The following is an 18,956-nucleotide window of genomic DNA, read 5'->3' as shown; positions in this document are numbered from 1 at the left end:
TGAAACAACGAGATGAAGAATAGTACAGCTGCCAGTTGTACGTGGGATGTTTCTTTTTCATAATGCCCAATGAAAAAGTGAACCAGTAAGAACAGAAAACACTGGAGAGCAGGTCGGGCAGCACACGTAGAGCGAGAATCGTAGGAAACATCCATTTTCCAGTATTTGTTCGATGAGAAGAAGGAAACGCTGTATCGCACGCACGGAGAATTGCGTGAAATGCTGCTGATACGAGATAAGTGCATGAAACGTTGGTGATGCTGAGATAATGTTGTTGGGGGTGGGTGGGTGGGTGAGTGAGTGAAGCCGGCAAGGGGCTGGGAAGTGCAGTGGGTGAGTGGAGCGGCGAGGCTGCATTGCTATCGCCTTCGCTCCCTGTTTGTAAACATCCCCACGTCTGAAACGTCGCCTATTTCCTTCGCTCCATAGATGCTGCTGCACCCGCTGAGTTTCTCCAGCAATTTTGTGTACCTCCCATGTTAATGGAAATGAGTTTGGCCGTCGGCTAGCGTGTTGTTTTTTTCTTCTACATCCCTGCTCTCTCGCCCACGCCGCCGTGTGAATGGCTCTAGAGGCGGAGTCCGTGACCGTACACTGTCCGGGGACGTGGTCTCGCTGCCACTGACTGATCCGCTGCTGCCGGTTGCTTTGGCGACAGACCCGGCGGCGGGGGGCGGATTTGCATCTGATATTATTTAAGCAATGCATTGATCTGGAACAAGCCATTCGTGCAGGGGCAGCGGCGAGCCCTGGACACTGGCTGGATCTGAGTAAGGAGCCACATGACATAAAAACACTGGTGTAAATAACACTGATCTGTAAACAGAGAGCGGCTCCCACAGACTGCTCATCATCCCTCCCCATCCTCCCTCCCTGCCTGCCTGCCGCTCTGAGGGATGGATGCAGAGACGCCAGAGCCCGGCCAGATGGGGGTCGAGGCTGGACAGATATTGGAGTGCGTTGAGGAGGAGAGGAGAGTGCGAGTGTTGGATGTGCCCGAGTCCGGGGACAGCTCGCAACCGCCGGGGGACTCGCCAGCCGACCCCCCGCCCCAGGACTACCAAGTGGCGGACGGGGGCTTCGGCTGGGTGGTGGTGTTCGCCGTCACCTGGTGCAATGGGTCCATCTTCGGCATCCAGAACTCCTTTGGCATCCTCTTCCTCATGCTGCTGAGAGAGATGGAGGACCAGCACGACCCGAGCCTTCGCTTTAAGACGGGTGAGTGTGAACTGTCCTGGGGGAATTAACCCGCTTCCAGCTTGCAACCCTCTCCCCAGTGTTAGCACCGAGTGTGTGAATGGACTCTGTCCCCGGCCGCTGCAAAACACTCCACCGGAGTTAGCGACAGAAAGGGTTAAAATAGACACAACTCGGAGGGGCAGGCAGCATCTCTGGATGGAATAAGTGACCCTTCTTCAGACTGGGAGTAAGGGGAGAGTGAGGGAGACACAGAGATATAGACGGTGGCGTAGAGAGATATAGAACAAATGAATGAAAGATATGCAAAAAAGTAACGATGATAAAAGAAACGGGCCATTGTTGGTGAAAGCTAAAGTGTTTATAAATGATGCATTTAATTTACTCAAATGAGTGAGTGTCACAAGTTTGCCCGAGGTGAAATAAAAGTAGTAAATGCTGAGAGCATCTAGGCAGGTGGAGTCAGATCAGGAAGAGTGGGCTCCCTGGTTGATATTTTCTCCAACTTGCCACCCTCGGCCATGGATGGGGACGTGGAATTTGAACACTGTCTCGTTTACTGGTGTCAGGCGCTAACTAACTCCAGCCACTAGGTCTGGCGAGGAGATAGGGCGAGTAAATTGAGGCAGGTGTGAAATGTGGCATTCTCCAGGAGATGGCAAGAAGCCTTAAGATGCAGTTTGATGTGACGGTATTCCCCCGGCACATAACAGTTCTCCACTGCTCCGGCGGAAGCGCAAACTGCACATCTGCTGTTCCTCCCTACACACCACTCACTGCACGGTCATCTTAAGATATAACCAGCTTCTAGTTCGAAGTCCGAAGAAGGGTCTCGACCCGAAACGTCACCCATTCCTTCTATCCAGAGATGCTGCCTGTCTCGTTGAGTTACTCCAGCGTTTTGTGTCTATCTTCTTTTCTAACATATTTGTATATTCCGACCACATTTTCTTACAACATAGAAGCAGGCGATCTGGCTTCAAAAGTCAATGCCAGCTTTCAGAGCAGTCTCATCAATCCTATTACCCCACTCACATCCCTGTAACCTCTTCTGACTTAAATGCCCATTTCATTCTGCCCTGATTCTCCTGCCATCCAGCCACCCTGGGGATAATTGATAGTATCCTATACATCTACCAACTTCACCCATGATCAAGGACTGAAACATGACACAAGGTGAAGTCTTTATGCATTTGGATGCCTATTTCAGCCAGTTTGTAACAACTATATATCAATGTAAATTTTGACTTAAAGGTCAGAGAAGAGAAACTGGCACATTTCCATATTTGAGGAGTTTCCTGCACAGGGGTGTGAAACAATTGTTAATAATTCCATGGATTGAAGCTGAGCACAAACAGTTATCAAAATGAAGAAAGCCTGTTGCGATTCAGATTGATTCAACTTGCCATCTACATGAAAGAGATTAAGACAATCCTCTCATTTTCACTAATCATGTGCTCAGAGTAACCAGAAGTAATGGAAGCACTTCCTTAATGTTAATTTTTAGAACTGTTTCCAACTCTGCTAGAATTCTCACTGTGCATTCTAGGAATAGTGGAAAATAGCATTTTCACATAGACTGACATAGAGCATTTCAATAAGAGATGTCCAGCGGCAACTTACTCAAGTGAAATTTCCTTCACTTATATTGAAAAATGTTGCCGTTCTTTGCAATGTACATAATTGTTTGTATTATTTGTGGCCTTCACCTGAAACAGGCTTACTCTTTAATAAAGTTAAAGTACTGCTGTGGAACTTCAAAACATTTGGCAATGACAGTATAGGACAGGCAATACATGTAACCCTCAATATATTTTCTGCTTTCATCTGTGAAAGAAGTCACTGAGTCGCGAGAAATGAATCACTGCTCAGTGTGGGCCCTTATTTTACTGGCATAGCTTTGATCTAAAACATCATTGATGAAACATGAGAATGATCCCAGGAATGAGTGGGTTAACATATGATGAGCGTTTGTCGGCGCTGGGCCTGTACTCGCTGAGGTTTATAACGATGAGGGGGTACTTCATTGAAACTTACCGAATAGTGAAAGGCTTGGATAGTGTGAATATGTACGTTTAGAAAGGAGATGAGGAGGAATTTCTTTCCCAGAGGGTGGTGAATCTGCTGAATTTATGGCCACAGACGGCTGTGGAGGCCAAGTCAATGGATATTTTTAAGGCGGAGATTGACAGATTCTTGATTAGTACGGGGTTGAGAGGGAGAGATAGATCAGTCATGATTGAATGGCGGAGTTGACTTGATGGGCCAAATGGCCTTATTCTACTCCTAGAACATGAACTTATCATTCACGTTCTATTTTTTTATTCTCTCATTTGTAAACTGTTAACATCCATGCTATCCAACTCTATTGCAGTCAAAGTTTACACTAATCCTTTTAATATTTCCACTCCCCCAGGCAGCCTATGCAGCTTTCATTCAGCTAATTCTGTACTGAGTGACTGAGACCTAGATATTTGTCAGAATTAATTTTGGGTTATTAATCAAATTTTTGGGAGATTTCAAGAAGATTGTTTTGAGCATGACTATTATTCCATCACTGTAAAAGCTGGCATGTTTGGACTGGTCTTTTAGAACAGTGCTTCTTAAACTGGTGAATGGCTCACCCAAGGGCGAATGAAATTATTTTGGGGTGAATGAAACTAGAGGGCTGAATGAAGGGTGAATGACTTAATTTATTCAGATATTTATATATTTTCTATACTTAAAAAAGACGTTGCCATTAAAGTGGTTAGTAAGCTCTTATTTGTTTTAATGGCAGTGGAGCTGGAAATTTGATGTTTTTTTCTCTCTCTACCTATGGATTTCTAATTTCAAAGTAGAAGGATATTTCCCAAATTTACTGTAATGTAACCTTTTAGAGAAGACCAGACGAGCTAGTGGGATTATACATCTATAAATGGCAACACTGGAGGACCGCCGTAGGCAACTGTTGAACTGTAACTTTACTTTGTGTAGCAATTTAGCGACCAAAGTTGATATTTGGTGGCATTGCGAGCTTTCGTCAGGGAGAGTTATAGAAAGTTATTAGACTAAGTGGGACCCGTTGGGTCCCAGCATCACACGGGAGGGCTGGTCACCCAACGCAATATTCCACCTCTCCACCAATTCCAATATTGCTGGCCAGTGGGGGGGGCTTTCTGTTGCGCTAGTATGGGTGTTGTGGGCCGAAGGGACTGGTTTCCAGAGGGCTAGTATGGGCATTGTGTGCCGAATGGATTATTGGGCTGGCAGCTCAGTCACTGAGGCCTGGCAGTACAGTCACTCAGACCTGGCAAGCTGGCAGCTCAGAAACTGCCAGAAATTCTGCCCAAAACAGGTGACAGACTCTGTGTGAGAGAGAGAAGGGGGAGAGGGTGGACTGAATGGATTATTGGACTGGCAGTTCAGTCACTTATGGTTGGTGGGCTGGTAGTTCACTTACTTATGGCTGGTGGGCTGGCAGTGCAGTCACTCATGGCTGGTGGACTGGCAGTTCAGTCACTTACAGCTGGTGGGCTGGCAGTGTAGTCACTCATGGCTGGTGGGCTGGCAGTTCAGTCACTTACAGCTGCTGGGCTGGCAATTCACTTACTCACGGCTGGTGGGCTGGCTGTGCAGTTACTCACGGCTGGTGGGCTGGCTGTGCAGTTACTCACGGCTGGTGGACTGGCTGTGCAGTCACTCACGGCTGGTGGGCTGGCAGTTCAGTCACTGACAGCTGGTGAGCTGGCAGTTCACTTACTCACGGCTGGTGGGCTGGCAGTGCAGTCACTCATGCCTGGTACGCTGGCAGTTCACTCAGTCACCCCTTCTCCCTTTACCCCCCCCCCCCCACTCTGCTCTTTGCCATTCCCCTCCCCCCATGCATTCAGTCCTTCTCCCCACAACCTCCCCCCATGCACTTTTAGTGGCTCTCCCACAGAGCATCCATTCCTGCCTATTAGGTTCCCATTGTGATGAAGAACACGCAGGCATGAAAAGTGGAAAAAGGATTTATTAAAGTTTAAAATGTGAATGACTCTTAAAATATAAGAACAATTTAAATGTTAAAGATGAGAATTATTAAGTTATTTCTTGTTGTGTCTCTTGTTGCTGCTCACTGCATCTTTATGTCTCTTTGCTGTTGATAAAAAGAGACAATTTAAATATAGAGAGATTGAGCGGTCAAATATTAACATAGAAAATCTGAGAATTTATCTCAGAAGTCATCATTCAACGAAGCACGCTTTTAATGACAACATTCTTGGCCGATGTTCCATCCTTCAGGAAAACTTTGACATTTCCCTTCATCTTTCCTCGGCTAAGAGACACATATAGTTTTCCATGCTGAAATACCGTTTTGTCGCATTCTGCATTGTTTGTCCTTGTGCTTTATGGATCGTCATAGCAAAACTTGATTGAATGGGGAATTTGGTCTGCTGAAGGGGAATGTCTTCACCTTCTGTTAAATTGAGTGCTCACCTTCACCTTCTGTTAAATACACAGCTCTCTGCTCTGCATTCAGCAGAGGCCCATTCTCCTCCACAAATTGCTGTTGTTCAGTTCTATCGTATTGCAATTCCTGCAGCAATTCTGGATTGTCATCATCAAGGTGCATCCTTCCATTTCTTGGTTGTGGCAAATTAAAGAATAATATTGTTTTGTTGTAATTCTCAATCCTCTGGACTCACTGAAGAATTTGTGCAAAACATTTTTTTGAGGCGGGAGTTGTCAGGGTGGGGTGGGGGGTGGTCCTGCAGCCGAGGGAGGGGACGGCTTCAGGCGGATGTCAGTGGGGGGACGGGTGGGGGGGGGGGGGGGGGGGCGGTGAGCGACCTACTCATGGCCTCTGGACTCACTGCCTTGGGACTAACTCATGGTCTCTGGTCTGACTGACTGATTGACTCATGGCTTCTGGACTGACAGACTGAATCACGGCTTGTGGACTGACTGACATATGCTCGACTTCTGGAGTCACGTCCGACTTTTGTAATCTGAAAACTGTAACATCCATCTGTAACATCCACATTACAATAACACCTTCTTCCTGACAGCCATCAGGCTATTAAACATAACGAATAAGCTCTGAACTACGAAATACTTTATTATTTGTTCTATTTGTTATTTGTTGATCACACACACACATCCTCCACCACACACAGACTCACTCTCACACGCGCGCACACACACACACACACACACACACACACACACACACACACACACACACACACACACACACACACACACACACACACACACACACACACACACACACACACACACACACTTACACTTACACAGACTTTCAGACACTCACACACACACAGACTTGTGACCCATACTGTTGCTATGCTACGCTACGCCAACTGGAGTACACGCGATTAACTGCAGGTAAGCATTTACCATTGTTTCCAGCATAGCGGGCCTGTTAAAACCCGCCAAAATGGTCAATTTTTGCGCTGTAAATAATTATGGAAATTGGGATAAGCGTGAGAGACATTTATCCTACTTTTGATTTCCAAAAGTGAGGAGAAATGACGGTAGATAGAGGCGACAGCTGAAGGGACAACAACAGCCAAAGTGCTTGGCGAACATTGGCCGTGCAGATATTGAGATTGAATATATTGGGAATTATAGCATTTGGTCACTGCATTTCATCAACAGTAAGGCATTATTTGTGTTTTTTTCTTGATTCCTATAGTATCTAAAAAGTTTCAGAAGTGATAAATTTGGCTGTAAAATTTTAAAATCGCCCATGATTCTTAAATGGGTTTTTAACATAAAACAGAACATTAACATAAACGTGCTTTAAATAACGTCCAACAATCACACTCACCATAGACGGAGCAGTAAGCTCTCTTGAATTATTCAACGCCGTCTTCTGCACTCGCCGCCATCTTGACGTCACCCTCTCGCTTCTTGCCACGAACCGGAAATGACGCAATCGGCGCCAGCTTGCCGCTAACCGGAAATCACGTCATCGGCGCCATCTTGCCACTAAGCGGAAGTCACGGAATAAGCGCCAATTTTGCAATTAAACACAGTCCTGATCTAATAAAATGTTTATTCATGCTTTATCCATCCGAAAACTGTTGCAACCATTTTAAAAACCAAGACAAACAATTTTGCAGACACTTTATAACCAATACATTTTCTGAAAGCATTTTTTTAAAAGCCAAGACAATCAATTTTGCAAATACTTTACAACCAATACATTTTCTGAAAACATTTTTTTAAAAAGCCAAGCAAACAATTTTGCAAACGCTTTACAACCACATCGAGGGGTCTCACCATTGAGTAGACGTGCGTTCAGTGTTATTCGCAGCTCAGAGAGCCGTGACCCTCTCACTCCATCTCGCAGAAACTGAGTGAGGCACGACACTGCCGGCTTTTATAGTCCCTCCCCCCTGCTGCCAGCGGGGCAGCAGAGAGAATGGGGACATTTTTTAAAGCATTAATAACTCTCTGATTTTTCATCGATGGGGAAATCCTCTGGTCCAGCTCAGCGGAGGCGGACTCTGAGCGAGGTGGCCAAAAATGACAGCCGTAAGTAGCGGCGTTCTTTCAGAAATCACGAAACAAAAAGTCAGAAAGTGGTCAAGATCTTAGTTTTAGTAATATAAGATATTAGTTGGATACTAATAAATTAAATCACATACACCATGGTTTTTTGAGCTAGTTTTCCAAGAAAAAAACTGCAGTAATCAAAGCCCGAAAGGGTACAAATGGGTGCTGAAAGCCCCGTGCCCAGGTTTTTTTTAAATCATTCTAATAGAACTCCAGTGGTAATTAAACTTTTTTTCACTCCTAGTTTTCTTTACATATTTTTAGGATGTTCAAAAAGTTGAATAATATAAACATGTAAGAAATGAGTTAATTTATGTTTTTTGCTCATGTGACAAAATGAATTACATATAAAATTATACACAAGGGAGAATAAGACGGAAATTACCAAAAACATAAGAAAATTTAGTCGAGATGAATGAAATTTTGTGATAAAGACCCAAGGGTGAATGACTCTGAAATAGTTTAAGAAGCACTGTTTTAGAACTCCTGGTACTTCTCCCAATTTGATGGCTCGGTGTGATCTTGAATGGTGAAATAATGCTGCATGGTGCAAATAAACAATCCACAACTCGAATATCAAAAAAATCTGCAGATGCTGAAGATCTGAAATAAAATCAGAAAATCCTGGAAACACACAGGAGGTCAGGCAGCATCTGTGGAAAGAGAAACAAAGATAAAATGTCTTGTTCTGGACCCTTCATCACAACTGAGTTAAAGGTGAGAATAGACACAAAAAGCTGGAGTAACTCAGCGGGTCAGGCAACATCTCTGGAGTAAAGGAATAGGTGACGTTTCGTGTCGAGACCCTTCTTCAGACTCAGATTCAGGGGAAAGTGAAACGAGTGATATAGACAGTGATATAGAGAGATATAGAAACAAATGAATGAAAGATATGTGAAACGATGATAAAGGAAGCAGTTAGTTGTGGACTACGTGAAAACAAGTTACATACAATGAGACTCAACAAGACAACTTTGAAGTACAACCACTTGGGTGGGGGAGGGACGGAGAGAGAGAGGGGATGCCAGGGTTACTTGAAGTTAGAGAAATCAATACTCATACCACTGGGTTGTAAGCTGCCAAAGCGAAATATTTGCATTTGGCCTCAGCCGTCAGACATTGTTAAACGTTAAAAGGTGAAAGAATAGCAGATGCAGAAAAGCATTGGTCTAGAAATTTAATAGTGAGATATCTCTAACACTGAAGTAGTCACTATGATACTAAGGTCCGTGTGCTCACATGGTCTTTCAGGCATTTTAGAAGTACTTCATTATGTCCTCACATACTTGGGAAAGGTTCTGTAAAATGTCATTGATATATTTAGAGTTTCTGCCCCTCTGCTTGACCTGCTGACAGTTTCCATCAGTTAGACGCAAAAAGCCAGAGTAACACAGCAGGTCATTCAGCATCTCTGGAGAAAAGGAATAGGTGACGTTTCAGGTCGAGACCCTTCTTCAGAGTCAGACCCGAAATCACATGTTTCCTGCAGTTTCTGTTTATATTTCCCGTATTTTGCGTTTTTAAATGTAGTTCCACAATATTTCCTCCACTGGGTGGAAGATCAGTTGATTTTCAAATAAAATCCCCTCAGTTATCTCCCTAACAATGGATCGGTAACGGAGATTGATTCTCTAGCTGTTGGGCACCACTAAAAACACCGATGAAGTAGGCATTCAACAAATCCTGAAAATCCAAGCACTTCAGTAATTATATGTTAAAGTAAAACATTTTAATTTAAATTGAGGCAACTGTAATCCAAATAGAAATGAACTATCTTGTATCTTTTACCGGAAATAATTTATTCTTAAACCCTTTGAAGCCAAGCAGAAGCGTGAGTGTAAAATCAACCACAATTGGAGCAAGCACTTTGCATCCCTTGAGTAGTGTATTTGTCTGCTTACAATACAATACAATACAATACAATACAATACAATACAATACAATACAATACGGTTTATTTGTCACATTGCACATAAAGTGCAAGTGAAATGAATATGTCAGCAGCGGTACAATTATAAAGAACACACACAAAAACACAATAAAAATTTAACATAAACATCCACCACAGCATTCATCACTGTGGTGGAAGGCACACAATTTGGCCAGTCCTCCTCCATTTTCCCCCGTGGTCGGGACCTCAACCCTCCGCAGCCGTTGCTGCGGGCGTCCATATGGTAAAAGGACAAGGTACAAGTCCAGGTAAGTCCAGAGTCGGCTTCCCCACCGGAGACCGCGGCTTTAAGTTGGTGTAGGCCGCAGGCCGGCGGTCGAAGATTTAAAGTTTAAAGTTCCCGCCGCGCCGCAGCCAGAAGCACCGCAGACCGCAGGGCCGGCGGTCGAAGCTCCCCTCCAGGGGTGATGGTAAGTCGCCACCGCGCCCGCGGTAGAAGTTGGCCGCGGGTCGGCAGTGATGGCTTCTTCTTCCCCCGGGTCCCCCACGAGGGATCCTGGGCTGTAGACGCCGCACCAGCTGGAGGCTTCAGGCTGCAGGCTGCCCCGGGCCAGCGAAACGGAGCGCTCCCCTCCAGCGAACCCCAGCAAGGGCTCGCCCGCTCCACGCCGAGAGTCCGCGCTGTGTCCGCCGCTGAAGCCCCGGGCGCGTCTCCGGGAAAGGCCGCGCCGATCCTTGCTGTTAGGCCACGGGGGAGGCGACCTGGAAAAAGTCGCCTCTCCATGGAGGAGGAGGCCGAAACGGTTTCCCCCTCACCCCCCCACACCACCCCCCACACAAAACACACAAAGAAACATTAAAAAATACTTTAAAACATACTAAAAAAAAAATTAAAAGTTGAAAAAACTAACGCACTGCTGACAGGGCTGCCGCCATTGCTTAAGCCCCTGTCCCACGATGCGAGTTTACCCAAGAGCTCTCCCGAATTAAAAAAAAAATCAAACTCGTAGTACTTCATCACGGGTATTTTTTTACTCTTGGAAATTTTTCACGCTGTTGAAAAAACTTCACGAGTTTCCACGTTTCCTGAGTACTACCGTTAGCATTACGAGCCGCTACGAAACGTCCACAAGCTCTGACGTACCCGCTGTGTACATTCTACGTACTTACCACGAGTTTGATTTTGTTTTAAACTCGGGAGAGCTCTTGGGTAAACTCGCGTCATGTGAAAGGGCCTTTAGTCTAATTTTGTTGACATGAGATTTTGAAATAGTAATGACAGAGATTGAAATGCTAATATAATAATTCACAAAGGGCATTCTATGCAAATTATATATTACCTCAAGAATAATTCATAGTACACTGAATATAGAACAGTACAGGCTTTAGGAGAGCGCCCAGTCCCCTCACCCCACTCACCATCAACAACACCACAGTCACATCTGTGGAGTCATTTAAGTTCCTTGGAACCATCATCTCCAGGGACCTTAAATAGGAGGCCACCATCGAGTCCACAGTCAAAAAGGCCCACCAGAGGATGTATTTCCTGAGGCAGCTGAGAAAACACACTCTGCCACAGGCAATGCTGGTCCAGTTTTATACTGCCATGATAGAATCTGTCCTCACCTGCTCCATCATGGTCTGGTTTGGCTCAGTCACCAAGCATAACATCCGGAGGCTGCAGCGCATCGTTCGATCAGCCGATAAGGTTGTTGGCTGCAGCCTTTTCCCCCCATTGGCGAACTGTACACGGCAAAGGTCATGAAGTGAGCAGTTAAGATTACCTACATGTTGGATAGCTTTGATTATATTTAGCTTTGCTAAATTAATTGTTCTTTAAATGTTAGTTATTGACGCTAGCATCTTGCCAACCATAGATGCCAAACAAACACAAATAGGTTCCAGTACACACGATTAATAAACATACATGCCGCGTGCCAGCGCAAATCGCCACAAGAGAACGTGCTGTGTTAAACTAGCTAGCTTATCATTCCCTGCATTGCACCGTCCTCTAATTTTGAATAAAGGAGTCACATTGGCTGCTTTCTAATATTCTGTAGACAGACTCAAAATACTGGAGAAATTCAGTGGGACAGGCAGCGTCTCTGGAGAGAAGGAATGGGTGACTTTTTGAGTTGAGACCCTTCCTTCACCCATTCCATTTCTCCAGAGATGTTGCCTGTCCCGCAGAGTTACTCCAGCACTTTGTGTCTATTTTCGGTGTGAACAAGCATCTGGGGTTCACTCCTAGAAATTCAAATATTCTGACATCCTCCCTCAATTTGGTGTGCTCTATTTTGACCAAGGTTTTCATTCTTTAAATGCCTTGGGTGTCTTCCATTGGGTCCTGGCATCTTTTCAACCTTTTCTCTAATACCTTATCCATTATGGTTGGGATTAGAAGTTCTTCCCCGTTATTTAAAATCAGTTAATCTGTTTTCTGAGGAATATTTACAATGTCTTCCACAATCATAATGATCATAATCATAATAATACTTTATTAGCCAATTATGTTTTGCAACATATGAGGAATTTAATTTGCCATACAGCCATACCAATAAAAAGCAACAGAACACACAAAATACATTTTAACATAAACATCCCGCACAGTGACTCCTCCACATTCCTCACTCTGATGGAAGGCGAAAAAAAAGTTAAATCTCTTCCCTTCTTTGTTCTCCTGAGGTTGGGGGCCTTGAGCCTGCCGTTGATGGGACGATCTTGACTCCCGTAGCCGGCAGTTGAGCCCCCCTCGTCAGGGCGATCAAGCTCCTGCATCGGGGGTTTTGGGGAGTGGGGGGGGGAATCTCAGCTCCCCTGCACCAGGTGATCTGACCCCGGGTCAGGGCTGGTCGAACCATCTGCGTCACTGGAGCTTCCCGACATCGGCCTCTGCCTGAGACTGCGAGCCTCTCGATGGTGAAATCTGCAGGTTGCAGTTGGAGCGTCGATCCCAGGCAAGGGATCGCAGGCTCCGATGGTAAGTCCACGTCCCCGCAGTGGGGCTCAAAATCAGTCCCGAGCAAGGCCTCCAGCTCCGTGATGTTAGGCCGCAGAGCGACCGGAGATACGATCCGGAAAACAATCCCATCTCCGGCAAGGTAAGAGATTGAAAAAAACGTTTCCCCTCCCCCCACATAAAACAAACCAGAGAACATGAACACAAACTGTTAAAACACACTAAAAATAATTTAAAAAGAGACGAAAAGACAGGCAGACTGTTGATGAGGCTGGCATTGTCGGCGCCCCCTAGTGGTTCTGAGACTGAGGATAACTTGATTTAATTTATTGTTTCCTGTTATTAGAAATTGGGGGCCAAGAAGTGACTCCTGGGCTGCTCCATTAGTTACATCCTTCGGGCTTATAAAGGATCATTTTCCTCAGCGCTTTGTTGACTGTTCTCAATCCATGCTAACATGCTCCACCAAATGCCCTTGTGCTCTTAATTTATGCACCAGCCTCTCATGTGTTAACTTCTCCCATGGCTTTTGGAAATCTAAACACACTACAACTAGAGATTCCCCTCCAGCAACTTGAATAAAGCCCATGGCCCACTGGGCTTCATTATTATGGGATTTGAGTAAGTTGTACAAGACGTTGGTGAGACCACACTTGGCGTGTTGTGTCCGATCGGGCTTGATCACCATGCCATTGAAAAGATGGCATTAAGATGGAAAGAGTGTAAAACAGTGTTGCCAGGACTTGAGGGTAGAAGCTACATAGAGGGAGAGATTGGGTACGCTGGAAAAAGGTTTGCGTTATGAGGAGAGTCTGGATAGGCTTGGTCTTCTTTCGCTTAAGCACAGGAGGCTGAGATGTGACCTGAGAGCCTAGAGAATCATGAGGGGCATAGATTATGTGAATAGCCTTTTCCTCATGGTACGAGACCCTAAAAACAAGATGGCATCGTTTTAAGATGAGAGAGGGAAAAGTTATAAGGGTCCTGAGGGGAACCTTTTTTCACACAAAGTACATGTATAGAATGAGCTGCCAGAAGAGATGGTGGAGGTTGCTACAACTGCAACGTTTTAATGGACTCTTGGATAGGTCTATCGATAGGAAAGGTTTGTTGAGAGATGGACCAGGCAGAGACAAATGGGACTAGTTTGTTTAGTCAGCAGGGATGAGGAGCTGAAGTGCCTGTAGTGGCTGTAGATAGATGGAACTACGGGTACTGGTTTACAGAAAAAGACACAAAGTGCTGGAGTAACTCAGTGGGTCAGGCAGAATGGAGAACATGGATAGGTGATGTTTCGGTTTGGGTCCCTTCTCAGTCTGGCTCTATGACTGTTTTCTTCCCCTTGCTATTCACAATTCAGCTAGTCCTACATTGCTGACACCTTCCCGGATTAACAAGGTTATCCCCCTCCTATCCTTTCTGGCCTGTAATTTAGGAAGATTAAATAATCTGAATGTTGAACATAAATCCCTACCAACATCCTCAGGACTTTTTACAGGGGTACGGTGGAGTCTGTACTCATGTACTGCATGAACACGTGGTACTCCGACTGTAACTGCTCGGACAGGAAGGCTCTGCAGAGGGTAGTGAGGGGAGCTGAGAGGATCATTGGTGTTTCCCTACCCTCGGTACAAGAACTGTTCCAGTGTCTGAAAAAAGCTCTGAGAATAGCTAAGGACAAACTGTACCCCTCCACACACATCTGGATCTCCTGCCATCAGGCAAGAGATACCGTAGCATCAAAGCCCGGACTACCAGACTGCTAAACAGCTTCCTGTCACAGGCTGTGAAGCTGCTAAACAGTCACTCCACCTGATTCTGCGGCTTTGCACTGACAATTTAATAACTCTGGCACTGGCCACTCAAATCAGCTGCCCTGGACATTTTAATGACTGTTTGTACTGTATTTAATGTTGCTGTTTTACCTGCTTTTAACTATTTATACTGTTTCATCAGGGACTGGATTGTTTTTACTGTTATTATGTGTGAAATGTTTAAGTTTTATGTGCGATGCTCCGTTATTCCCTGGGAAACGTCTTGTCATTTTGCACTGTACAATTCTTGCTTTGCAAGATGACAATGAAGGTTGATTGATTGATAACAGTGGGGAAGAAGCTGTTCCTAAATCTGGTGGAAGATCCTTTCAAGCTTGTGTGTCTTCTGCCTGATGAGAGAGGGGAGAGGAGAGAGTGCCTGGGGTGAAAATGGGCATTGATAATATAAGCTTCTTTCCCAAGGCAGCATGAAATATAGATGGAATCAATGGGGGGGGTGCTGGTTCCTGTGATGGACTGAGATGCATCCAAAACTCTGCAATTTCTTGCGATCTTTGACAAAGCTAATGGCCAACCAAGCTGTGATATAAGCTGAGAGGATGCATCTGTAGAAGTTGGTAAGAATAATTGGAGACGTGGTAAACCTCCTTTGTCTTGTGAGGCAATAGAGGCATAGGTGTCCTTTCTTGGCCATCAATATCGTGGCAGCAAGACTGGGTGAGAAAATGGTCATTGGCTTTCAACATGTCTGCACCCTCTGCTCTCACCCAGCCTGTCACATCTCCTGCAATCTATAACCTTCTTTCCTTATTCCTTCCCAGCTCAACTTAGATTTCCATTCATAGCTCAATTGTAAATGAAATGAAATGATGCAATATCTTGTGTAACACATCTGATTAAAGGGACAGGGACAATCTAGAGACAGCCATCAAGGCTGTGCTACCTGCCGATCACCAACCCCTCACACTCACCCCCCTACGACGTATTCGTGGCACTGAGTAGGACTAATGCACGTAAAGCCTGCTGGCCCTGACGGCATCCCCGGGCGCGTGCTCAGGGCCTGTGCTGCGCAGCTGACAGACGTCTGGACTGACATCTTCAACCTGTCACTTGCCCAAGCAGTTGTCCCCACGTGCCTTAAATCCACCTCCATCGTGCCAGTGCCAAACACTCCACTGCGGCAAGCCTCAACGACTTCCGCCCAGTTGCACTTACCCCCATCATCACCAGTGCTTCGAGAGGCTGTCCTGGCACACCTCAAAAGCTGCCTACCCCCCACACTGGATCCCTATCAGTTTGCCTACCGCAAGAACAGGAGTACGGAGGATGCCATCTCAACGGCACTTCACTCCGCCCTCTCCCACCTCGACAACAGAGACACTTACGTAAGAATGCTGTTCATCGATTACAGCTCAGCATTCAACACCATTATACCATCAAAACTGATCACCAAACTCGGTAACCTGGGCATCGACCCCTCCCTCTGCAACTGGATACTGGACTTTCTAACCAACAGACCCCAGTCTGTTAGGTTAGACAAGCACACCTCTTCAACCCTCACCCTGAACACCGGCGTTCCACAGGGCTGTGTGCTGAGCCCCCTCCTCTACTCCCTCTTCACCTATGACTGCACACCTGTACATGGTACTAACACCATCATCAAGTATGCAGATGATACAACGGTGATTGGCCTCATCAGCAACAACGATGAGTCGGCCTACAGGGAGGAGGTCCAGCACTTAGCAGCATGGTGCGCTGACAACAACCTGGCCCTTAACTCCAAGAAGACCAAGGAGCTCATTGTAGACTTCAGGAAGTCCAGGGGCGGCACGCACACCCCCATCCACATTAACGGGACGGAGGTGGAACGTGTTTCTAGCTTCAGGTTCCTGGGAGTCAACATCTCCGATGACCTCTCTTGGACCCACAATACCTCAACTCTGATCAAGAAGGCTCACCAGCGTCTCTTCTTCCTGAGGAGACTGAAGAAGGTCCATCTGTCTCCTCAGATCCTGGTGAACTTCTACCGCTGCACCATCGAGAGCATCCTTACCAACTGCATCACAGTATGGTATGGCAACTGCTCTGTCTCCGACCGGAAGGCATTGCAGAGGGTGGTGAAAATTGCCCAACGCATCACCGGTTCCTCGCTCCCCTCCATTGAGTCTGTCCAAAGCAAGCGTTATCTGCGGAGGGCGCTCAGCATCGCCAAGGACTGCTCTCACCCCAACCATGGACTGTTTACCCTCCTACCATCCGGGAGGCGCTACAGGTCTCTCCGTTGCGAACCAGCAGGTCCAGGAACAGCTTCTTCCCGGCGGCTGTCACTCTACTCAACAACGTACCTCGGTGACTGCCAATCACCCCCCACCCCCCGGACACTTATTATCACTTATTATTATTTATTTAAATCATTTGCTATGTCGCTCTTCCAGGGAGATGCTAAATGCATTTCGTTGTCTCTGTACTGTACACTGACAATGACAATTAAAATTGAATCTGAATCTGAAATGTCCTGAGGCATGTCATGGGATTGTGGATAAACAAAATCAGACAGATATCAAGGGAAGGGAATATTAAGGCAAATGATCAACAGCACTGTCAAAGAAAGAGTTTTCTGTTAGTCTTAAAGGAGGGGAAAGATAAATGGGTTATTTTGAAAGTGAAATTCAGAGTAACTAAACCTACAATGTTAATATGTTGTTAGTGCAAAATTCAAATGAGGTAGTGAGGTTCATTTCTTCAAATGTCAGTTCTGCATATGCATATTTATTGTGTACAGGCCAGCCACCTAGGCAGTTGTGAGGTTAAAGGTTTTGCTAAAGATAGTCACATAAAGCTGGAGTAACTCAGCGGGAAAGATAGCATCTCTGAAGAGAAGCAATAGGTGAAGTCACCTACAGTATTCCTTTTGTCCAGAGATGCTGTCTGACCCGCTGATAACACCAGCGTTTTGTGTCTATCTTTGGTTTAAACCAGCATCTGCAGTTCCTTCCTGCACATAAAGGTTTTGCTAACTCTTTTAATAATAATAATAATAATAATGGATGGGATTTATATAGCGCCTTTCTAATACTCAAGGCGCTTTACATCGCATTATTCATTCATGCCTCAGTCACACTCGGTGGTGGTAAGCTACTTCTGTAGCCACAGCTGGCCTGGGGCAGACTGACGGAAGCGTGGTTGCCAATCTGCGCCTACGGCCCCTCCGACCACCACCAATCACTCACACACATTCATACACATTCACACACAGACAAAGGTGGGTGAAGTGTCTTGCCCAAGGACACAACGACAGTATGCACTCCAAGCGGGATTCGAACCGGCCACCTTCCGGTCGCCAGCCGAACACTTAGCCCATTGTGCCATCTGTCGCCATCTGTCGTACCTCCCCTTTTCCCAACTTGACACCATTCAGATAAAAATCTGCCTTCCTGTTTTTGCCACCAAAGTGGATAACCTCACATTTAGTCATATTAAACTGCATCTGCCATGCATCTGCCCACTCCCCCAACCTGTCCAAGTCACCCTGCTTCCTCATAGCATCCCCCTCACAGTTCACACTGCCACCCAGTTTTGTGTCATCTGCAAATTTGCTAATGTTACTGTATATCCCTTCATCTAAATCATTGATGTATATTGTAAATAGCTGACGTCCCAGCACTCAGCCTTGCGGTACCCCACTAGTCACTGCCTGCCATTCTGAAAGGGGCCCGTTAATCAATACTCCTTGTTTCCTGTCTGCCAACCAATTTTCTATCCATGTCAGCACTCTACCCCCAATACCATGTGCTCTAATTTTTCCCACTAATCTCCTATGTTGGACCTTATCAAATGCTTTCTGAAAGTCCAGGTACACTACATCCACTGGCTCCCCTTGTCCATTGTCCTAGTCCTACATCCTCAAAAAATTCCAGAAGATTAGTCAAGTATGATTTCCCCTTCGTAAATCCATGCTGGCTTGGATTGATCCTGTTACTGCTGTCCAAATGTGCCGCTATTTCATCTTTTATAATTGACTCACTACATGGTGTACTCATGAATAGTTTGATTGTGCTCATGTACAGTGTATGATTTGCCTGGTTAGGATGCAAAAGGAAGCATTTCACAATATCCCGATGCACATGATAATGTTAAACCAAACTGTGTAGGAAGGAACTGCAGATGCTGGTTTAAACCGAAGATAGACACAAAATGCTGAAGTAACTCAGCGGGACAGGCAGCACCGCTGGAGAGAAGGAATGGGTGACGATTCGGGTTGAGACCCTTCTTCAGAATTCAGTCTGTCCACCAATGCCAACTGTTTTGTACAAAATTGGATTAGACTTTCAACATGTGCCACAAATTGAAATCACTGTGGAAATTAATGATCAAACCAGAAAGGTAGCAGTTTAGGCATTATCTGTGGATAGAGAAAGTTGTTCGTCAGTTTGGACAAAATCTCTTCAACCTGAAATGCTTATTGCTTTTCTCTTTTGAAAGATGCTGCCTGATCTGCTGAGTATTTCTGGCCTTTTCTGTTTTTATTTCACATTTCCTGCATCTGCTGTTTTATTTTATTTTCATGAAAATTACCAACTATTTA

The 18,956-nt window shown here is 45.5% G+C and overlaps 1 protein-coding gene across 1 annotated transcript in view; it reads left to right on the top strand.

The window, feature by feature from the left end:
- The first annotated feature begins 543 nt into the window (after positions 1–543).
- The window catches only part of slc16a2 (solute carrier family 16 member 2), a 106,544-nt gene continuing 88,131 nt past the window's right edge, over positions 544–18,956 (top strand). Inside the window, exon 1 of the mRNA XM_033030143.1 lies at positions 544–1,218. Within this exon, the coding sequence (XP_032886034.1) occupies positions 897–1,218 (322 nt within the window). The 5' untranslated portion in view covers positions 544–896. The remainder of the gene's footprint in view (positions 1,219–18,956) is intronic.

This window comes from Amblyraja radiata, chromosome 12, assembly GCF_010909765.2.
Source record: "Amblyraja radiata isolate CabotCenter1 chromosome 12, sAmbRad1.1.pri, whole genome shotgun sequence".
Taxonomy (NCBI): domain Eukaryota; kingdom Metazoa; phylum Chordata; class Chondrichthyes; order Rajiformes; family Rajidae; genus Amblyraja; species Amblyraja radiata.
Note: the sequence above shows the minus strand (reverse complement) of the source record. Positions and strands in the feature narration are given on the sequence as shown.